At 37.8% G+C, this 23,673-nt stretch overlaps 2 protein-coding genes across 3 annotated transcripts in view; one reads left to right on the top strand and one right to left on the bottom strand.

Annotated features, from left to right (window-relative positions):
- Positions 1-6,578: 6,578 nt before the first annotated feature.
- On the top strand, positions 6,579-9,892 carry star2 (steroidogenic acute regulatory protein 2). The gene is made up of 7 exons (XM_082545112.1): positions 6,579-6,682; positions 6,795-6,902; positions 6,982-7,115; positions 7,245-7,403; positions 7,674-7,858; positions 8,845-8,938; positions 9,489-9,892. Exons 1-7 carry the CDS (start codon positions 6,619-6,621, stop codon positions 9,579-9,581), a joined length of 837 nt encoding a protein of 278 aa, XP_082401238.1. The 5' UTR covers positions 6,579-6,618; the 3' UTR covers positions 9,582-9,892.
- Positions 9,893-10,074: 182 nt separating this feature from the next.
- Positions 10,075-23,673, bottom strand: part of adamts14 (ADAM metallopeptidase with thrombospondin type 1 motif, 14) — a 57,519-nt gene continuing 43,920 nt past the window's right edge. For both annotated transcript variants that reach the window (XM_082543395.1, XM_082543394.1), the window contains 12 exons: positions 23,444-23,592; positions 20,384-20,556; positions 20,050-20,183; positions 19,130-19,253; positions 18,805-18,885; positions 16,494-16,657; positions 16,241-16,406; positions 14,421-14,553; positions 14,024-14,231; positions 13,785-13,914; positions 13,009-13,116; positions 10,075-12,901 (listed from right to left, as the gene is read on the bottom strand). In XM_082543395.1, coding sequence (XP_082399521.1) covers positions 12,339-12,901; positions 13,009-13,116; positions 13,785-13,914; positions 14,024-14,231; positions 14,421-14,553; positions 16,241-16,406; positions 16,494-16,657; positions 18,805-18,885; positions 19,130-19,253; positions 20,050-20,183; positions 20,384-20,556; positions 23,444-23,592 — 2,133 coding nt within the window. In that variant the 3' untranslated portion in view covers positions 10,075-12,338. The remainder of the gene's footprint in view (positions 12,902-13,008; positions 13,117-13,784; positions 13,915-14,023; positions 14,232-14,420; positions 14,554-16,240; positions 16,407-16,493; positions 16,658-18,804; positions 18,886-19,129; positions 19,254-20,049; positions 20,184-20,383; positions 20,557-23,443; positions 23,593-23,673) is intronic.

Raw genomic sequence — 23,673 nt, 5'->3', positions numbered from 1 at the left:
AGCAGTAGGCTGGAGATTAAGTGCATGTTTAAATTCAAAAATAACAGCTGGGATATTTGCATTCTCTTTTTGGCAGAAAAAGAAAGGCTCTAACAAAATCCTGTACAATCACACTTATTGCTTAAAAATTGCTAAAGTGGTATCTTATATAATACAATATACAATATAATATTTATATTGTACGAACTTGATAATTATGTATATTGTAATAATGTGATATTATGTTGTTCAAATGTGAAACGTATATTGTTAGAACAATAAACTTTTTCTTCTATTTTTCTTTTGCCTGGGTGGCAGCTCTATGCTGGAAGCATGTAAATATAATAATAACCACTGCAGCCAAGAAGAGTGCCTGACGAGCCCAGTTGTAAGTAAGCTATTAAGACTCGACTGTACGCTGTGTTCGTGTTTTCCTCCGAAACAACAAGTTCCTTTGGAGCAGCCTTTCAACACCTCTCTCTGTCTCTCGCTAGCAAAGTTGACCCAGACAAAGTAAAGCTAGTTTTCGGCTACAAGCCCGACACGAACCCGATATATTAGCCAGAGGTCCCTTTAGGGTTTTATGCCTTTACAGTTCGGAGCCGCTGACCTGTTTTATATACGCACGGAATAGTTTTCTATATGAGATCGCTGCAAAAAGTGCAGCCTTACCTAATGTCTACCCTACTGTTACTCATTTTATATTAAGATTTAAAAATCTAGTTGGTATTGCTATGGCGAATAACCTTCAGTAAAAGTAATAAATCATACAGCAATAGTACATTAATGTAGTTGTAAAAAGTATGATAGCATATTAAGTAATCCAAAGTATTCAGAATACGTTACTCTCATTGAGTACGTTACAAAATACATTTTGGGGCATGTATTCTGTAGTGGAATACACTCATTCCCCAGTGCAAATGGAAACACTGCAAAAGCGAACCAAATGTTCCTCAAGGTAAATGAAATGGTATGTTATATAGAATATGGTATATTCTTGAGTGGAACAGTCGGTTTATCTAATTTCAACCCATGTAAGCTGGTTTTCAGTTACTGAAGACAAAACTGAACAGAGTATCTCAAGGGAGGAACCGCAGTATTTGTTCCACATTTTAGTCACTGATTTCAAAGTATTTCAAAGTATTTTCCTCTTAAATTTGTTATAAATATTAGGAACAATTTTTCTGTTAAAAATTATTAGTTTGTCCAAATGTTTCGGAGCCTCTAAAAATGGAAGACAGTGTATAAAAACATTTGTAATTCCTAAAAAGTACATTTAAAATCTTTGTTAAACCCCTTATTAAAGCTGGAAGTCGCACTTCGTTCGCAGCCTAATATTTTCAAAATCTTCTGCAGTGATGCACAATGGAAAAATGAAAGAGAAAAAAAACCTAACTGTATATGAGTTTCATGAAAAGGAGACGTGTCTCTTTGTGGATGTATCCTGACTGAAACAGACCAGCCATAACCACGCAGAACAGTGGCTTCAAAATTATTTCAAAGCAATTCTAATGGGATCAAAAAATGGAACACATGAATGTAAGAAGACACTCAGAAAATCTAACTTCAGCTTCCTTTTATTATATTAAAATTCGAGAGCTAGGAAAGTGGAACAAAGGCTTCAAAATAAACAGTGCAACTAATGTATGCATAAATCACTGCTATAAAGCCATACCAATATGTTGCCATAGTTACCACTGGTGAGTCTTGTTTTGTTCTTATCAAGCTTCTGTTTTTGTGCCATAATGTTCTGTTTTCTAAAATTTACCTTTGTTCTTCAATATGCATGACAAGACAAAAAATAGAAAAAACTAACAAAAAAACCCTTTGACCTGAGGATTGAAAGTACTGGTTGGTTGGTAAGTACAGGTCTTATGTGCAGACTGACCATTTATGTATCTATCATGAAAATACGTGTGTAAAATAATAAACTGTGCCAAAAGAGACCTTTGAGCATCGCTTCATGGTCAAAAAGTATCTGAATGACATAGTTTTCTGGCATAGCACACAAATTGTGATGAAGGCCAATCTTGAAAACAAAGTTTTTGGATGTTTTCGGAGGTCATCCATGCAATTTACAACCACATACCTTACATTTCTTCCCTGGCGGTGTGACTGCAGTTTGAGGTTGCTGGCCTGGTCAACGGGAGAAGTTCAGCATTTACGTCATGAATCCTTCTCACAAGGACACCTGTTGGCTTGGAGTGATAAGAGGCAGCTGTTTACTGGTGCTCTATCAGCAACACTGCAAGGCAGCATTGAGAAGAGAGGGAGGCACTGGGCCTTCTGCCAAATATTTTACAGATATGAAAGCAATTCACTCACACACGTCCACACAGAATCCACAGAGACCTCACCAGTGTAACTCATATCATAAGATGAGAGACAGATGCAGCCCCCCTCTAATATGAGATTATGAAGTTCCCACTTTTTTCCAAATGCATTTGCTTTTAACTCTGTAGGAAACGGACATCTTTCTTATTAATTTTATTGTATTTTTAATAATTTTATTGTATTTTTAATTTTGCTAGTAGTTTTGATCTGTGTTGTTCAGCACTTTGGTCTGCCTGGTGTGTTCTTAAAGTGCTATACAAATAAACGATGATGGTGATGATGATGAAATGAAATAATCTCATATTGCATATCACTTAAGCCAAGTCCACTGCATGTGCTCATGCATAGTTATGGTTAATTGCATTTTGCACTTAAAAATATGTATTTTAATGTAAATTATTTGTGGACTAGTCGTGGTGGTTAGTGGTCACAGAAAACTGGCAGGCACAGGAACTTCCATGCCAACCTTTGGGGTCACTGTCTGATGATGAAATTTATGTCATAGGGAGTGGTCTCGCCATCTCGTGGACACGGAAAGCGTTGGAGATCTTTTTGGAGAGCAGATTTTTCCTCCCATCACTGTCATGAACACCATTGTTGTTCTAGTTGTGGATTCAAAAACCATCAACAGCACCATTAGTTAAGTTGAGAGAGGATTAAGTTGATAAAAGCTGCCCTACTTTTGTGACCTCCTCTTGCATACCATTATGTTCAAATCATCTTTGTTGATTGGACCACTTGTGGTTTATCAGCGTGACATTTGTCCTTACAAGGCAGCTATAATCCTTGTGTTTCAGGGACACATTTTAGTGCTCTGGCCAAAGTGAGCTTCGATTTTTTTTTTTTTTACATTCTCTCTAGTCCATTAAAACTTAAACCACCTCTCAAGCATCCCATAGCTATACGCCTTGCCAATTATCCCCAAGGACTTGCACTTTAACTGCATGAGCCAACTTAATCCCAATAAGAAGAGATCATTTGGAAGACTTCAACCTGATTTATTAAGAGACTGAATTGGACTGATGAACCAGTGAACATAACAGATCAGGTAATAATGGTCTGCAGTTCTTTCCATCTTCATTACTTTCCTTACAAAACAGTATTTTATGCCATTTCTATTTTTTTTTTTATCCACTTTTAGAAGTTGTGTCAAAATTAGACAATTTTCTAAGTCTGGTTCTAAAAGACTGACAACTAAGTACAACATTATAAATTAAAGTTAAAATGAGAGCTCTTTCAGTAATTCACAAAAACATGCTACCTAACTACTGGCAAAAGCCACATTTTCTCAGAAGACGTTATGGATAGCCAAATGAATGGACTACGGAAGAGACTGAGAAGACCCTCAGTCACAAATCATGTTTGTGTGACGGTATCGCACCTTGGTTGCAAGCTATTAGCCATACAAGAAGAATGAAGAAAACAGCAGGGTAGACTGAAGAAACCTATTATTTGTGTATTCTTCATTGTTGTTAATGCATACATGCATGCACTGAATAGAACTCAACAAAATTAGAAACATACTGTATTATGTTCTTGTGAATGAGCCATAGTCCAGATATGGCTGTGCAAAAAAACCCCCCAACATTTATATAAATACAAACAAGTAGACACTCTTTCAAGAGATTAACTTGTGTTTCGTCTCTTGCACAGAAAAAAACAAAAACAAAATTTTACATAACAAGTCAGTTGTTATGTATTCATAGTGCAGACTGATAGGGAATTGGCCTTTATTTCTCTTTTCTAAGAGAATGTGTTCAGGAACGAATGAACCTGTAAATGAACAAAAACAAAAAAAATCAAGCGGTGCCTGACACGACATGTACAATCTCACTTTTCAGTCTCTATGACATCTAATTACATTTCATCTTACTTTATAGGGCAGAATTTCCACAGTGACAGCAGAGGCCTTCAGGTGCATTATCTTATGTAAAATCTTATAATCTTATCTTTAATCTTATAATAAAGTTTTATAGTAAAGAAGATTTGGAGCGACACGAGAACCAGTAAATCTATATTTTTATGTTGTAATGTTTTACAGTTCAGTTTATGCATTTCTACACTAAAATATATGCATCAGGCTTATTAGAACATTATTAAGCCATGGACATATATTTATATATATAAGTATATATCTTTTCACATTATCCACTGCTATTCAGTGCAACAGTCGTCCTTACAACAGAGATCTAATCTTTGTCTTTCAGGGTCACATTTCACGGCTCCAACTAAATGAACTGAAATTTCTACGTCCTCTCAAGTATCCTGCAATAGTAGGTCTTGCCAATTATTATAAAGGGCTTGCACTGAGAATCGCTTTTTGGTACTTGTCCTGATTTCTACTAAATTACTAAAGCATTTTTTAAATTTCCCGGATGTGTCATAGAAAACAGATTGATACCTAGGGCTTTTCATTTAAAATTTCATCATCTTTGTGCTACTAAATATTATTGTGGGATTTGTTTTTGTGATGTTGAAATAACACAAAATCAGTTTGTGCAGCTTGTAGAAAAGCATTTATTGTTAACTCGAGTTTAAGCTGTCAGCACACTATTTATTCTCCATAATAGAAGTCTTTTTTTCAATAAATAAAGTATGACATCATGACTGCTGACAATTTAATCTTGTTATCTCTTCATGATGGCACCTGTTAGTGTGTGGGATATCTTCAAAGTTTCTTAAAAGTCGATGTGTTAAAAGCAGGAAAAATGGGAAAGTGTAGGGATTTGAGCGAGTGTGACAAAGGCCAAACTGTGATGTTTAGGTGACTGAGTGAGCATTTGCAAAACTACAGCTCTTGTGGGGTGTTCACAGTCTTTGCCCTCCCAGGAGTGAAGGCTGGCCCATATGGTCTGATCCAACAGACAGAAGATTGCAAGATGATGAGGGGAAACCTCGGGTCCTGCCATACGTGTGGATGTTACTTTGACATGTGTAAGCATTGTTGCAGATAATGTACATCCTTTCGTGGAAATGGTATACCCTGATGGCTGTGGCCTCTTTCAGCAGGATAATGCAATCTGTCACAAAGCAAAAACGGTTCAGGAATGGTTTGAGGATCACAGCAACAAGTTTGAGGTGTTAACTTGGCCTCCAAATTTTCCAACTTTCAATTCAGTTGACCATCTGTGGGATGTGCTAGACAAATAAATGGAAACACAGAGGCTTCACCTCACAACTTACAGGACTTAAAGTATGTGTTTTGCCAGATACCACTGCACATCTTCAGGGGTCTAGTAGAGTCCATGGCTCGATGGGTCAGGGCTGTTTTGAGTTCAATAAGAAAGAGCAGTGTATATTATATATATGGTTAAACTGTTTTTACTGTTAAGTTATATAGATTTTTTGTTTGTTTTAATAAAATAACTCACTAAGGCTACCTTTATTCACTTACAGGTAAAAGAGTGGCTGATTATTCATCAAAGATGAATTGATTCTAAGAGTTGACTTCATTCTGAGTATTTTGAGGGTTTTTTTTTTAAATAATCTTTTTATTATCCAATTTATTATCCAGTTATCTGAAAGGTTATTAAAAATGCATCATGCACATATGCAATTTCAAGATGACTGAAAAATAAGTTTAATAAACCATGAGTCCTATTTAAAATGCCTCATTTAACTTCCTAAGACCCAAACTCTTCCACGGCATGCATTTTTAATTTCTCTTTGATATTTGGGCTGATTGGGACCTGATTAATGTAAAAACAAAGAATTACCAGATTTTTTTTAACCTGATTTTTGTTTCTAAGAAAAATAAGAGCCACATATGAGGATATTTGTTTAAAATTTCGATAGATCAGTGGCAGTATGATGTCCTCATAAGTGGATATCAGGCCCTTGTAGAGCAAAATTAAGTATTTTGGTCTAAATAACCCAAAATGTGATGTCCACATATGTGGGCGCCAGGTCCTAGGAGGTTAAGCTTATTTTATTCTTATTTAGGCTTATGCATTTAACCAGTGTTCTCTAAATGTGACAGTTTTGATCATGCACTGCTTTTGTCATTGCAAATCTAAATAGGACTGCTTTCCAATTTCCAAAATCTTGCCTCAACATATTTAAGATTAAGTATTGGATACATTAAATAACTGGGTTGTCCTGTGTGGGGTTTTTCTTTCAGAGAATTTCCTCTCTGTATCACACCCAAACCCTTGTCTTAGTTAACAGTCTCAAATGTGGCCTTCAGGACAGAATTCAGAACAGGTCCTATCTTCTTCTCTGGCCCTTATCTCACTGGAGTGTCCTTCGCAGACCATATAAAGATCAGAGACACACTTTACTTTGCTGTCACTGCCAAAGACAGACATGCTGCCTGCTGTTGTAAAGCTCTGCTGTGGAATTTCCTACCCACATATAAAGAACATAGCAGGTAAACCTTCCACAACCCACAGAAGGACTTTCTCCTTTTTATTCCTATTCATGCAAACAATGCATTCTCAGTAAGTCTCCTAAGCTGTTTTATTTTTCATTCAATCATGCAGGACTTCAACGCACTGCCATGGCAGTGATAGGTCAGGAGATCACACACCTGCAGCAGTGGGGACAAATCGAGAACCACGAGAGACAGCAAACTGGTTTAAATCATAATGGTAAAATATAACTGTGTTATTTTCATTAAATGTTTTAGATTGCGTTTCCCAAAATATTACAAACAGCTGTCTTTTGCAGAGGCCAAGCCAAAAGATATAAAACCTGTGCCAGCAAAAGAAGATCAGCTGTACGTACAACATGGACAAGAAGCAATGAGGAAGGCTCTCTCTGTTTTGGAGGAGAAAGAAGGATGGAAGTTGGAGGTTGCTGAGGTAACATCTAATTAATAAAAATGCCATTAAAGCACTTTCATCAAAGTTCATCAAAGGTCACCGCACTCTGAAAAAATCTTGCTTTAAGTAAACAGTGGATCACAAACCTGTGTTTTTTTTCCTCTTTAGAGTAATGGTGATATGATCTGTAGCAAAGTGATTCCAGGGGGCAGGAAAGTCTTTAGGCTGGAGGCAGTGTTGGACGCCAGTGTGGATGAGCTCTATAACATCCTGTTTGTCAGAGTTGAAGAAATACACCAGTGGAACCCAAGCATACAGCAAATCAAAGTGAGCAACTCACCTTTCAACAACTTGGAAACTGGATCAACTGCAAAACTTTAAGCTATAAAAATACCAGAGTTTAAACATACACAAATACTATTTAAGCTATATTCAAAGTTTTCCAACATGTCCTGTCTGCAAATTAGTCTTTATAACCAACCTATAGTTGTCATGCTGCATATTCACATCAACAAATGCATTTTCCGACTGCTACAAAAAATCTATACACAGGTTTTGCAAACGAAAAGCAAATGCTGTTGGTTTCGTGTGTTGTAGGTTCTAAAACGTATTGGTCTACAAACAATTGTCATCCACGAAGTTTCAACTGGGACAGCAGGAAATGTGATTGGAAAGAGGGATTTCCTGAGTGTCAGACACACCTGCAAACAAAGGTCCAGCGTTTATATTGGAGGAGCAGCAGTTCAGCTGGAGTCATTACCCCCTCAGGCAGGCTTTGTAAGGTACGTCTGCAGACGAGGCACTAATCATTCATTGTCATATCTAAAGTGATACTCAACAGCTTAATTGAACTTTTTCTTATATAAAGAGTCTGAGTTAATCTTAGTCATCCATGAAGGGAGATAAAATAACACAAATGGGTGGGAAATTGTCTTGATGCGCTCTGACGTTTTAATTTTTCCATACAACCTCAGCTAATTTCAGGGGAGAAAAAAATATGAGGAGAGCTAAAGTTAATTTTCATAGCCAATTATATATTAAATGCTGCTGGGATGTGTTTTAGGGAAGCTATGCGGCAGTGATGCCAAACTAAATATTAATACAAGCATGATTACTTGTCTACAGTGATCAGTGATAGAGTGATGTTTAGTAGGTATAACATGTTCCACAAAAATAATAGCTTGGGTTAACTGGGAAAGTCATTAGAGCTGACATCATTATGTATTAAGTAGTGAACAGAATTTAAAGTTTGCTAATTATAAAATGTAGGAGTCACCAGTAGGTGAATTTCATTTGGAGGAGATCATGGCTATTTGTAGCAAGTTTTATTCCAATTGCTGAGATATTTTATTATGTACGGTAATCTTAAATGATCAACAGATGGGTCAAAGTTGGTGGGAAGAGCAAGGTAAATCTTAGTTTAATACATTAAAATACATTTCTGTCTGAGGGCAACCAACTCCTCCAAACCAAACTATGCACATAGATACATCTTAGGCCCCTGAAGGTTGTTATATATATCATATTTTATCATACTATTGCCAATCAAACCACCTAGCAACAGGCTAAAAATGCCTTTTTTTTTTCTTTTTCTTTTTTAGCATTTATGCACCTTTAATAGCTTATAAAAGAAATTTGAATTCCCTGGCCAACAGCATGAAAAGGCCAAAGAACCACATGCACTGTATGATTACTGATAATTAAAATAAAGACAGGCGAGGCTAAAAGAAATTTGAAAACTAAAACACATTTTTTTGCGTGAGTACAGAGCTGAGCATGGACCAACCTGCATCATCATACAGGCCCTGGATGAAGATTCAACGAAAAGTCGCTTCACGTGGCTTCTTAATATGGACGTAAAGGTAAATTCATTAATTAATAAATGTAAATCTGCACATGCAAAATAATGCAGGGTTCTATTATACATTACACGTATACAAACTGGCCATTTCACACTGTATATGTTAAACAACTCATGAACAAAAACAATGTACACATTTCCTCTGTTTCTGTAAAAGTGAAGTAAATGAGAAGATTTTTCTTATTGCATTTCTCAGGTTTTCCTTTTTAAATCCTGTCAGTAAATGTAATGCACTGTGTACAAGTCAAAATCTCAGTGCTTTATCAACTGCATCTCATGGTGTTTTAGAGCTGATCGAGAGTGCTCTTCCCTCATAGAGATGGTTGAGCTAAGAACAGCAAGAAAAGGCCATGAGATGTGGTTCAAAGCTTGGGAAAATAAGTGGACTCTGTGTTAATATTATTCAAAAGCGAACAATATCTACATATGAACAATGCATAATTATTGTACAGCAGCAGACCACCTACCTGCACCTCACTCTCTCTTTTTGTTGTTGACTGACAGTCAACAAATACCATTCAGGCGTCTAATAAATGTCACTTTATTCTCAGGGCTGGCTGCCAAAGTCTATTGTCAATCAGGCTTTGCCTCGGGTGCAGCTGGATTTCACCAGACACCTTCGCAGACGTCTCAGCCTTGGCTGACTCATTCACTCGGTCTGTGTGACACCCACACCACAGTACCACCTTGTCATTGCTCACAGAAGAAGATGGGGGGCACAGTGAATGCCTGGTTACTCGGCGAAATGCTACAGTTTTAAGGAGATAGGAAATGCAGCGTCTTATTTTTACACAGCAGAGCTGGCAGAGATCAGTGCCAGCCTGGCAGAAGAAGACTGGCAATTATTGTCACATTGTGCCACTCAAACCTCATTAAGATTTGATTAAGAGGCATCACTTGTCTCTTGATACACCCTGTATATGACTGGACGTAGTTAATAAAGTGCTTGAATGTGTTTCAGTGCCAGTGATTTATTTCTAAGAGTTAGATCAGGCAGAATGAATGTGTGAACTGGATGTTTTTGATTGAAACACACTTGGTCATGATGAATGCGCACCACTCAGGGGAGTAAAAAAGATCAAAGTAAAATATAACTGCAGTAAATGGATATGAGCAGAGAAAAGAGCAAAAGCAACATCTTTCAAATGTGTTTTACTTTGTTCACCATACCACTTAAAAATTCAATAAATATTAACATTAAAGCTTTCATTTAGGTACGTATATACAAGAATTATACAAAAAAAATAATGACGTTATGAACCGCAATGCAGGACTGGTGTAACAGTACGCCCAACCACAGTGTGTAGACAGCATGGCCTGTATTTTGCAATTGCAACACAACTTTTCATAACTTGAAATTTACACTATATACATTATTATCTGAAAAACATCAGTTACAAAAAAAATATATATCATAATGCGTTATATTCTGAAAAGCATTTTAAAGCATTAATTGACTGACGTCCACAAAAACAGACAGCGGGCATGCTACAGTGGGGATGGCTTGCAAACGGTCATGATTTTTCCTGTCAGTGAGGATAATCAGCGGTATGTCGGACACCAAAAAAGAGCACCAGGGATAGAGAAGCCACTGAGCTCCCTGCCAGGAGTGATGGCATGAGGTTTGGAGGGTACCTCCAGGATAACTGTAGAATTCAAGAGTGCTTGATTGTGATCAGTTAGTAAGGTAATACGATTATACCATTGTCTTGGATGTATATTTAATAAGCATATTCAATTTGTTAAAAAACAAACAAACAAACATCAAGCTAGGAGGAAAAACAGCTAGAAATGTAAGAACATCCGACAATCTGACAGTTGGTTAAATAATAATTTGGTGTAATGACTCTCTGAATTTAGCTTCTATCTTTAAATACTTGTTTTTAATCATTTAAGTTCATTTGCTTTTAGATCATGTCATGTATTTTAATTCCAATTCACTCTTTACCTGAATTACCTGAATGCAGTTTTTACCAGACTGGTTGAGCCGAGATTAGCAGCTCATAACAGATCGAGGGTAAGCGACATGACCACATGGCTAATTAGCACATCTTATATATGCACATTTATCAAGCTATTGCTCTTTTGTTATTAATGGAGCTAAATTGACACTCATAATCTCTGTACCGACACAAATTGAGTTTTTTAAAGTAAAAAAAAATGTTCAGTAGATGCTTAGTTGTATTTCCCTGCAACGTTTGACTAGGCCTTTAGCTAGCAACTTAGTCACAACAGTAGCTGAGGTGTCAACTGATCATCACCTAGTGGTGAGTTGGATCCTGTGGCAAGGGAGGATGCTTCACAGGCCCGGCATTCCAAGATGTTTAGTGAGGGTGCGCTCAGAATATCTGCTAGAGGCCCTAATATATGACATCTTCCTTTCCCACTCAAACTTTGACAACGTTCAAAGGAGGCAGGGGACTTTAGTCCGAACAGACTGTTCCACATCTCCTTTGCCAAGGTGGCTTTACAGAGCTGTGGCTGCAAGTCGGTTTGACACCTGTTGTGGCAACAATGGGGATAAAGGAAGCTGTCAATTTCAAGAAGGAGCCCTATCAGGATGGGTTATCATCTGGGACTCCAAATGAGCTCGAGTAGGGGGCCAGGGAGGTTTGTGATTAAACTACTTCTTCTGCAACCCGAACTTAGAAGAGTGGAAGAATATGGATGGATACTGTATCAATAAATGGAATTAGCATGGTATTTGATAGAATACGCCAGGTTAATACATAAGACTTTTTTTGCCAGGGCTTTTTGAGTTTAGACCAATAACTATTATGTACAACATAACAGCTAACCTGCCAGTCCTGTAGCTACTTCTTGCATTTCATATGTGGGTAAAGCTGTCATAAAATGGCATCTGGCAGAGACAATGACACTACACAGGGATAAGGATTTTTTTTGTCTTTAAAAAATGTAGCTCTATAAATACAGTATAAGGTTTATAATTATTCTGGTGGCACACTCCAGACCCCATAGCTGGCACGTGCACCTCCAAAACCATAGTCTATGACCTCCTTATGTTCACGAGTTTAATAGTAGTTCTAATGCACTTGAAAAAACAACAGGCTTGCACAACTGTACACAGATAAAAACATGAATGTAGCAATGCAGTCATCACATTTTGAAGTCATTTTAGTTTACAGCACCTTTGTTTAAACTTTTTTTTTCCATTTCATATTTGAAGCACACACGGCCGAGCGACGCCGTGCACCAGATCGCTCTGAAGTTTTGATGAGGTAACCACCACTGGGCTGGTCTAAGTTCACTATCATGGACAGAAAAATAATAATAATAATAAAAAAAAAAAGAAAAACTTTGAGTAAATCACATACTGCAAAGGGTGTGCTGATATTTGAGACCATTTCACCGAACAGCACATTCACAACACTGTTCACTGTTCATTTCTGAGCCGACAAGTTTCTGTGACTGGAGTCCCTCTCTGATCCTAAAGTGTCCCTTCTTGATCTTGCAGCAGCTGGGCCTAAAGTGCTGTTTGGGCTGTGCTCTTTAGAGGCACCTCCACTTGAGTCTGCTGTAGGCCGTGGCGGCCCCGGAGGTAGAACTGGCCCAGCATCTGAATCTCTCTTTCCAGCAGTGAGAAAGGATTCGCTGGTGGGATGCTGGGGCGGAGCAGCATTTGTCTGTGGTGAAGTTTGAGAAGTGGCAGCTGTAGTTGGCACCGGGGTAGTGAAAAGACGCCGTCGAGTGATGGCTTTAGTGGTTTTTGGCGGGGTCTGTGTTGTGGTGACATGAGGTGGCTTGGAAGAGGCAGGATGAGAAAGAGCTGAGATGTTAGGTTCAGCTAAGGCTACTGGGGTGTGAAAGTCAGGAACATGGGTAGTGAGGCTTTCTTTCTTGTCACAAGACTCACAGCAAAGCTTATAATATCCAGGGATGGAACAATACCGGGAAAGGACTTCCATTTGGCAGAAAATCGATTTATCCCCCAGACATGGCTCATCTAGTAATAACAGGACAGAGAACATCACTAAAAACTGCGGTGAAATGAATATTTCTACTTCTACTCTGTTTATATTGATTTCAGAAAAAAATTGCATTGTAGCTTACTTGAAGAGATTTTTTGGACAGGGTTTTCTGGAACTCTTAGATAGACAGCTTCGTCTTTTATTGTAGAGTTTTCCATTATTTGTTCGTCGAGAGAAGACCCTGGATGTCCTGGAGAGTGTAACAGCAAAAAACAAAACAAAACTGGGGTTAAAAAGAAGCCATGACAGAAAAAGCTTCTGGGAATCTGTTTCTTTTACAGGAAAACAGAACTTTGTTGTTCACAGGACACGGAGTGCAAACTGGAATTCTTTGTGTTCCTTTGTGTATTTTCAAAGCACATAATTTTCCACTTACTACCAATGCAAGGAAAAAGAAAAGAACTGAAAGAACTGGAGGCACTCAGCTCTTTGAAGAGGAAGCAAAATGAGAAAGGCTGAGGAAGGGCACTGGTGCAGAAATATTTAAGGTCTTAAAGAAGTGTCTTTGTGTGCACAGGATATTTAATACAAAGAGCATTAACAGAAAATGTATTCAGTCCTGAAAAAAAGTGTTTGCCTATGTGGGTCTCAAGGGTCTTATGCAGCAATCTTGTAACCATTAGTGAGACAAAGTTGTTTTTGGAAGATTTCTGCTCAGTTCACGAGGCAAATCTTGTGTTACACTACACTTCTCTAAAATCTACTGCAAGGATTATGATAACATGTGCAAGACTCATAATGCATTTACTTGTCACAAGTCAGAAGCAGAAGCAGTGTCCTTTTAATGGTGTATGTGAGACTAGTAGCAAGGTGGCCAAATCTCTCCTCTATTAGCACGTACATGCATGTGCATCTCACCTGAACATGGTCCCAATTTGCAAATGAGGATTGTTTCCGGTTTCTCGCCCTCGCATTCTCCAATGGTGTTGTCACTGGTCTTGCATACCACCTGCCTCTGCTGAATGCCTTCGCCACAGGTCACTGAGCACTGCGACACACCCAACGCACACAAACACACACACAAATATGTTTTATTTTCATCAGCTTTCATCGAGAACACTGAGAAGAAGAAGAAGAAGAAGAAGATCCTGTCTCACCTGAGACCATGCCCCTGTCCTCCACTGGGCAGGACATACAGTATGGTTGCAGGCTTTCCTTATCTCTGGACGTTCATCAGTGCAGTGTTTGCTGTGGACCACTTTGTTGGTACCATTGTGAAGCGCCTGCATGCACTGCACCACCCTGGTTTGGTACCCGAGTTTTCCACAGGTCTTACTGCAAGGACTCCACTCTTCTACCACCCACCTATCAAGAGAGCATTGTGTTTGAATAAAACTATCCCTCTCATTCCAAAATTAAATAACCTTTCTACACTAGTTTTTACATCCTCACTAAAATGGTAAAAGTCATGTCAGAGTGGACATACGGTATGAAAGCAATTTTAAAAGTGCTCATGCTGATAGAGCTGCAGTGCTGTAGTTTAAAGTCACTCACGTGGGCTGGCTGCAGTCTTGGGTGTTGCAGCGTTTTCGGATGGGTTTGGGCTTTTTGCTGGTTTCACAAAAGTTACGATGCACCAAACGGCTGTCACTCTTCCTCCTGCATCCATATTTGGTGTACTGTATGCCTAATGGATATAAAATTACACAAGGAATGTACCAGCAAGACTATAGATCATATACCATGTGACCTCCATAACTTTGTAAAAAATAATTTTATATAGAGTCCCAAATTTTCAGAGATTCAAAAGTAATTGGACAAAGAAATTCAACTTGTAAAAAATCGAATTTGACGTTCTTGTTCTTAAATGTGTAGCCAGTAGTTTGCAGCTTGTTGTAAACCGTCTGCATTGATTTATTGATTGTAGTCTTTCACAATGATACCTCCTTAAGGTGCTCTTAGTTCTTCTCCTGCAGAGAAATAATTCTGCAATCATGCATTTTTGTTGTTTTCTGCAGTCTTTCAAGCCTTTTGGTGATGCTGAGTTGGCTAGTGCATTCATTCTTGTAAAGACTAGAGTCTCGATTTAGACAATCCCAAAGTTTTTGCTCTCTGTCTGAGGGGTTCATTTTAGTTTTCCAATCTAATGATGACCTCCTTTACTTGCATCAATGTCTCTTTGGACCTCATATTAAGAGTTTCAGCAGCTAAAGAAGTTCAACAAGTTCAACACTCAGAATCAACTCCAGATCCAGAACACGGAAACAGGCTTCATCTGGCCATGACGCTTCTTATCAGTCAGTTGTACAATTAGCTTAGAGCCTGTGAAAATAGGGGACTGTGTATAAAACTAGTGGTAATAATAAACAGTTATTATTGAATTAAAGCTGAATATCTCCACTTCAATCACATCTTGATCGCTTGATTTAAAATTGCCTGTATGGATGCACAGAGGCAAAAACACAAATATATAGTAGAGTCCAAAAGTCTGAGACTACACAGAAAAGCTGTCAAAGCTTAAAATAATCAAAAAATGTGAAGTTGAATGATTCTGGACTCTTTGTTGGTAACTATATCATCCCATCAGTGCATTTAGATAACACTTAGGCGTGTTTGATCAGTGCATCAAAAGTAAACCCTCTAGCAGCAGTTTGCTTTTTAGAAATATCAAGTTTTAAGCTTAAAAACCTGCTTATTAAGAGACATTTTGGTGGGAGGAAACATGAAATCAGAGCTAAGTAAAAGCTTCAGAAACTAAAGTCTCAATCTAAGTAAGGTGGGGCTTTCTCACAGTCAAATCTAGGCTTGATGCAAAGTTTTCTAAGAGAGCACTGCATGACAGTCTACGCCACTTTGAAGAAACTGGATCACTTTATCTAAAGCAAAGGTCAGGCAGACCAAAAGAGATCACAGCACGAGGAAATCAATGCATCCAGCTTTGTTCCCTAAGAAAGAAAAGCAGCTGAAGAAACGAAGACTTCAATCAACTTCAATCAAAGTGGTCTAAATTAAAAGGCCAAAGACTGAACTAATCGTCTGCAAAGACAATAAATGCTTGGACTTATATTTCTGTTATTTTTTCATGTCTCCCCCCCAAAACAGATATTCATAATTCATAATTAATTCATTCACAATTGTGTGTTTTAAGTTGGAACATCAGAAGCAAATTAAATGCAAAAATATAAGAAATAAAACTCAGGTGGAACGGGTTTATTATTGTTATATAATTATGGTATATAGTAAGCTATTAAAACCTTGAACTGTTGTGAGTCGTTTTATTTCTTTAACTCATTAATTTCTGTAGTTGCCCAGATTTATCTTTACTTTTGTTTGAGCCTACGCAAAAAACCCGCAGCTTCAGTACATTCACTGACCTCCCCCACAGGGTTTGGAGCACTGAGACCAGCTTTTTAGTGCCCACTCATATGTGTCCAATTCGGCGAGAAGAACATTATTGTTGGTAATAAGTGGTAGCAGGTCCTCATGTATGATGTACTTATATGTTAAGCTAACTTTTGCATCTTCTTCCTGAGGAATGATCTGCAGCAAAGTGAACAAACGTTATTAGAATAAACAGAAATTTGGAAGGACAAACTGAAGCTCGGAAAATTTACTTGATACACTCACCAGGACTATGATCCCTTCATGCAGAGGGCCAGTTGTTTTCAATGTCTCCCTCTCACCCTCAATGGAATACTCCCACTGTAAACCATTTTCAATGAAGGTCTTTGATTTGGCATCTTCACTTTTTTCATTCAGTATGAAGTTTCCAGTTACTTGATTCTTCACAGCTGTCAGTAATGAAGAAACAGATATTTTATGGAGGCAGAGGGAAGTCCAAGGGAAGGGATGTACAAATTCAAAGTTGGGATTAATCCATTCCCATCACAGAAAGTTTGCTCTAAGCAGAGAATGTGTCAATATGCCATTGTGGCTTTCTGACACCAGTTCTTCCAACTTGTGTTTTGTTTTGTCAGAGGAGAGACGAGTGGCCCAAAAAGGAAGATGGTTGGCTTGGCTGAAAGCTGTTTGAACCTGACTCATCAGTCACCCCAAAGCTCATACTAGGATAAAAAAAATGATTACTCTGTTATTTTGTCTCCATAACTGAAGACATTTCAGAGTGTCCTCCTTTTTCACATAGAGCTTCACACTGTAAACTGCATGCAAGCAATTTGAAAGTCATTCGCTTTGAAGTAAGGCATAAAAAAAACATCTGCTGTTTTCACATCACTGGAGTTGCACCTACGATGTGACCTGTCAGCTGTGCTAATTGCACTTTATATTTCACTATAAGAAATACACTTTTTCCTGCCAAAGTTTATCTATAAGTAGTGTCTGATCCTCCTCTTAACATATATTAATGTCAGTAGAGCTGAGTCTCCTGCCATTCTCTTTAATGTCATATTTAATTTTAAAATGTACATTTCGAAACATCAAATGGGCTTTTAAAACTCCAAAATTTGCTCTTCAAAGTTTGAAGTTTGCTCTTTCAAAAATGTGGAGTCAAGATCTTTAATCTCTAAGGCAGTCGATGTCAAAACATTGTTTATAAAAATGTAAAAAAAAAAAAAAACTTTAAAGAGAAACATCTCAAACTCCTCCTGAGGTTCACTAAACATAGTCCCTAAAAATGGATAAACATGCTATTTCATGTGGTAGGCTACAGAAGCAGAGGGCAAAACAGAAGCAGGATATTTACAAATGGGGAAACAACAGTAAAACCAACTCCCTAACTATGCTCTCATTACACTTGTGCCACCAAAACATATCTGAGTCACAAGATCACCAGCACATGAACTATGGGGTGTCCTGTTGTGTCTGGTACCAGGAAGTTGGAAGCAGATGCTTGACTAGACAGAGAATCCAAAGAGTCTGAGGCTGGTACAGCATCATTGGCTTCTTATTGTGTTTTCTGAGCAGTTCCTGAGCAATTTGTGGTGGGGTGTGCATGCTATAGGAAGCTATATGAATTATTATTATAACATTTTGTAGTTCCTGATGCATAAGTGTTATTAAACTTGCACAAACAAAAATAAAGTCCTTCTTCTTTTAGGGGTCGCTACGCCAGATCATCTTCCTCCATCTCATCGTAGCATTCTCTTCTGACACATCAGCATGTTGCATATCTTCTTTTACTGCATCCATGAATCTTCTTTGTGCTCTTTGCTCTTTTACTCCTGTGTGACAGCTCCATATATTCACACCCTTCCTCTGCACATGTCCATACAATCTCAGCCTTGCCTCTTTAACTTCACCTCCAACCACTCAACCTGAGCTGTTCCTTTGGTGCACTTATTTCTAATCCCATCTCTCCAAGTCACTCCCAGTGAAAATTCTCCTATTCTCACACATCACGCCTGACACTCATTTCCACCCAGTCCACCCACCCTACGCTCTTTTTTCCACCTCTCTTGTGTACTGTCCATTGCACTGTATGTTTAAACCCACGTATTTAAACTTATCCACCTTCACTACATCTGTTCCTTGCAGTTTCATTGTTACTCTTGCCTCTTTCTCCTTCATATGCATGTATTCTGTTTTGCTTCTGCTGACTTTCTTTCCTCTTCTGTCCAGCACATACCTCCACCTCTCTAGGCTCATCCACCTGCACACCGCTCTCACTATAGATCGTGAAGTTGTCTGCAAAACCTATAAAATCCCTATAAAGTTTCTATAAGATGCTATTAGGTCATATTATTCCTAATAATTCCCCCCTTATTCACTTAATCACTATTCTGTAAATTTTACTTCCATCAAAGAAACCTCAGATACTTTCTGTGAGCTGACTCTGAAATCTCTTTCTTATTAAGAAAATATGTTGCAATCTGGTTTACAAATCCCTTGACTTCTAATTCTGTTCACAAACCAGCCCTATTATTTTCAGTCAAAAGCATCAGATGTTTCCACACATGACAAAAATGTGGGACGCACTCACCAATTATATGAGGGGAGGTCTCGTTCTCCTCAATGACTATGTGGCGGGCCCCTATTGGGATGTCAAACATTTTCAGCATTCCTAACAAGGCAAAAAGAAAGAGCACAGTTTAGCCCGGCACTTTAAACAAGTTGTATTTTTGGGGGGCTCTAAAGAAGCCAATTATTTCTAAATCAAGATAATAAGACAGGGTTTTGATTGATGATAAAGGCTGGTACATAGGTAGACTGTGGCTAAAATATAGAAGAACTAGTCATTAAATTCATTCTTAGCTAAGGGTTAACATCCATTTCACGGCTGTCCTGCCCCTGCAGTTGATAGTTACCGTTCTTTTTAGGGGTCTTGGTGAGTGTCAGCTTCACAGTGCGGCAGTGAGAGTTGTCTCCTTCACAAACTCCACATTTATCCTCTTGCTTGTAAGACCCAACTTCCTTGTCACAGCCTACATGCTGTAAGGAGAAAAGGCACAGCCAGTCAATCACATCAGTGGAACACTGTGACTGACTTTTACAGAGACGCAGATTGTTTTGCTGGGAGAATGATGCCACGGAAGGACAAAGCACATGTCTGATTTGGACGGTGCCTTGTAAAATATACTGCATATTGGAAACATGTCTAGACATAACAAAAGAGTAACCAAAACACTGACTGTCTTCTCTACAACGCTGCCACACTGGGCCTAAGGTGAAAATGGAGCCAAAATAAATACCATGTCAAGGGGCAAAAGGTGATGTATTCTATTCAATTCACTTACACTTCAGTAATTAAATATCTATATATAATTTTAAACAACATTGCCATCATTAAAATAGAATCTACTAAAGGTCACAGCAGTGTGACCTCTGGTGTAAAGCAATGCATAGATAGTGCATTAATAAAACATAGGATTTATTTTGAGGTGTGAAAACAGAATAAAATTGCTCTTATATATAGCTTTTAATTTTAAATTGATAGTGTACTTTAGAAACTATTGTTAAAAAAGGCAAAATACTCTCAAAAATTTGCCAATTATGAATTTCAAACCCTAAGACAAAATCTATTCCATTTAATTTAAAATGTAAACAGCTTACTGCTAATTGTATCTTGGATGACCGACCTTCCCAGTGCAAAATGATATAAATGCAAAGTCTGAAGACTTAAGGTCACTGACTTTTTTGTGTGTTGTAGTATAAACCACAAGACGTGCCTGATTATCTCATTATGTCTTAAATATGTCAAAGTTTATGTTTTTGAGCAAACGCTTACCAGGCACTCTCCTCGAGCGCAAACACTGAATGGGTCTAAGTAGCTGCATCTAGTCCCATCATGCATCACCTGGTTCATAGATACCACCTCTCCCGTTTCCTTTGACTGACAGCTCAGCTCACATTTACGGGCCTCTGAAAGCACATGAAAACACATTCATACACACCCTGATTATCAAATGTGATAAAGACATCCGCAAGCTCTGACAGTCTGATAACACCTCCATGACTCTTAATGTTCCTGTGAAAAGCTGCTAATGCAACTACCATCTGTCCTCTTGCTGCTGTGCAGAAAACTTTCAAGCTCACCAATGAAGCGGAGAGCCAGCTCTTACCATCTGGGTGCTCATAAGGCAGCCAGGTGTGCTTGATGTTTTTATGGTATTTGTTGCTTCTCTGGACGCACTGCTGAGCACGGAAGTCCTCGTAAGGGCCTGCACACTCCTCTGTGTTGCACATCTGGTAGTCAAACGCAGACCCGGGGCAATCTCTACCACCGTAGGCAGGTCTGATCAAGGACAAAAACATGATGCTGTTGAGCAAACTTCCTTCATAATGTTCCCAAAGATTCAAATGTCATTTTTTTTGGGCTGTAATTGAACAAGACTAAAATTAGTCTGTAACTGAAGAAGCTTCTTATATGAGAGGAAACATCTTCAAGCAACTTAAAGAATTCCAGACGCTTTTCTGTCCAAGCTCCTTAGGCTAAAATCATTTGTAAGTGTATTACTATTAAATATTTGAAACCTGATCCATCCTCCTAGCTTTAAAAAAGAATATGGATATTTAAAAAAGCCTAAAGAATATGTTTGAATTCTGTAATTGAAATTGTAATACACCAAAGCTGTATGCAAATTTTTGACCTAGAATAGACACTTTGCTTTTGTTTGTTTTTTTCAAGTCAAACAATACAAATAAAATCACTTTAGCCAAGAAACATTAAAAAGAAACGTGTTGAAATCTTTAAAACATTTTTAAAAAAATTAAAAATGTTCCAGGCACAAACGTTTAGGAACCCAAAAGGTGAATACTTAGCATAACATGCTCTGTTGCTGATATCACAGCACACAACTACAAAATGTTATAATAATAATTCATATAGCTTCCTATAGCATGCACACCCCACCACAAATTGCTCAGGAACTGCTCAAAAAAAACACAATAAGAAGCCAATGATGCTGTACCATGTTGTTCTGAACACACAACATGCTAAAAATCACTTTTCTGTTTGACTTTCTGGAAGGACTGCAGGAAACTTTCCAGTTTCCAGTGCAATTGGCTGTCGCACATCAGTGGGATTGACTTACAAATCCTCAGCCAGGTCCACAAAGTTAATTTATTTTCATTTCATCTAAACATAATAAGTAATAGTGCACTGACTTTTAATGAAAGACAGATTTTCACATCTTAAGTTAACAAGATATTATTTTCTCAAGGGTATCCAGATGTTTGCATACAACTAACCATTAACACTTCAGTGCTATTTGTACAGTTATTGTCTTTTATTGTAAAAGTTTAATTTGCCAGAGGTTTGAGTTACTGATGTCAGAACACCTGTAAGAACACCTCCAATTCATTCAATGAGCCCCAATGAGCCAGAACTATATCTAAGGGGACAACAATGTCAGAAATCTCTAACTGAAACATCATGCTGTAAATAATGTCACGATTTACACCAGTACCTTTCCTGCAATGGAAAATCAAACTGTCTGTTGTGCTAATCAATCCCATATATCAGCAGACTACATTATGGCCTACATACTATTTGTCACGGTATGTTGTTGTGCAGTTCATGCAAGAAATCAATCTGCTTTACTGACAAGCTCTGATTAAAGCACTGAGTGACAACTTTTCTACCAGTTGAGTATAAGAAAAAAAGAAAGTAAATTTTTTGAAGTTGAAGCTGTCTTGTTATTATCTGCAATTTCCTTTAGTTTTTACCTTTTGCTTTTGTATCATGCGAATCACATGTTGCACTCTCGAAAAAGGATCATCCATGTAAACTTTTTGAGTTTACATGGATGATTTAATTTACTCCCAAACTCCAGATTTAAAATTCCAGACTAGTTCCTATGTAATTTACACAAAAGGCCAACACAGAGTGCATTACGCGTGAACAGGTCATCTGATTTTAGCCTTAAAGTTGGTTAGGAATGTGTCTTTATTACAGTTAATGAAAGAACATCAACAAAAGAATCTGCACACTTAAATCTTATCTAAAATTAAAACACATTGCAGAGCAGATCAAATCTGTCCACTGAGAAAATTGCACCTCAATTTCACTGTTAAAAGTTTCATTGCTTTAATGACAATAATGATTTTGATTCTGATTCTGAGATCTCAGTAAAATGAAAACCTAAATGGAATGCAGTCACTGATTATGTCAGCTAACCTCAGCTGGAAAAATCAGTGTTTCTGTTGGGTAATGAGTAAATACATTATTTCTAATAACCAGCTGGGGGCAAAGAGCTCTGGCTGCAAAAAGAAATAAGGTGGCAGTGACTGCTACTGTATGTTAGATATGCTCTATGGTCTCAGCAAACACTAGTTTGATTTACCGAAAGTTAGATTTTTTTAATATAACAGGTTGCGTACAAGCTTTGTTCATTCTGTAAGTCATGATCCCATTTAAATAAAATATACAATAAAATAGGGCATGAGAGCCTGTTTTAGGGTTTGGCTGCCTTGTCTTTTACAAGCTGATACTGCATTAGCATCGAGTATGTGTAATTCCTTTCTTTGTTTCTGATTAAAAACAAACAAACAAAGAAAATCCTAAAACGGTAATGGCCAGAATGTGAAAGCTGACACTTCAAAATTTAACTTCAACAAACAACGCGTAGTATTAGAGATGCAATCATAATTATTGTAAGTTTTTTACTCTAGTTAAAATGACTTACATCCTCCTTAAAATCATTTTCATTATCTTTTGTGTCTCCTTTCCTGTAAAATGCACCACTTAACTTCTGTACTACTTAAAATTACTTACATTATAATATTTCTTCTTTCCTGTAAACAGCTGTTGTTGTTAAAGTTACACTGTTAAAATACAATGAAATCACATTTAATTCTATTACACCATCATAACACCTCACTTTGACCTTTCTCTTCATTAATAGTATAAACGCAGTATGAGGTTTTTATAGTTTTATAAATAAATTAATGAAACCAAATCTAAGTCAAGCTTAACAAACCCAGGACTGGATTAAAAAAACGTCCCTGAAGCTCTTCATTTACACTTATATAGTACATTAACATCTTTTAGATGAATACTGATACTGATGATACTGTGTGATCAAATACTATTTTTTCACTATCTGTATAGCTGTTTTATTTTCTGTTTTTTTCTTAGTTTTGCGACATAGATTCAGCTTCCTTGTTGCTGTAGCACTCACGGAGGATTGTTGCACAGTCTGCTGCGGGAGCGAATTCCACCTCCACATGTTCTGGAGCAAGAGCCAAACTTTGACCAGGAACTCCAACTTCCATCATGGCCCTGAGGCTCCTGGCTGGTTCGCCAGATGCAATGACCCTTGAAGCACCACTGAAAATCAGTGTCCATTAAAAATGAGAGACAGGTGGAAAGGAAGAAGAAAAGAAAGGTCAACAAGTCCAAACTGATGAC

The sequence above is a fragment of the Aulonocara stuartgranti genome, assembly GCF_965226115.1.
Source record: "Aulonocara stuartgranti genome assembly, chromosome: 8".
NCBI lineage: Eukaryota > Metazoa > Chordata > Actinopteri > Cichliformes > Cichlidae > Aulonocara > Aulonocara stuartgranti.
This window is presented reverse-complemented; position numbering and strand designations above follow the sequence as displayed.

Excerpts from the sequence above, each read along its gene's own strand:
- star2 (XM_082545112.1), top strand. The coding sequence starts at position 6,619 with ATGCTGCCTGCTGTTGTAAAGCTCTGCTGTGGAATTTCCTACCCACAT. Across the intron at positions 6,903-6,981 it reads AACTGGTTTAAATCATAATG|AGGCCAAGCCAAAAGATATA; the intron begins GTAAAATATAAC and ends TGTCTTTTGCAG. Across the intron at positions 7,116-7,244 it reads GGAAGTTGGAGGTTGCTGAG|AGTAATGGTGATATGATCTG; the intron begins GTAACATCTAAT and ends TTTCCTCTTTAG.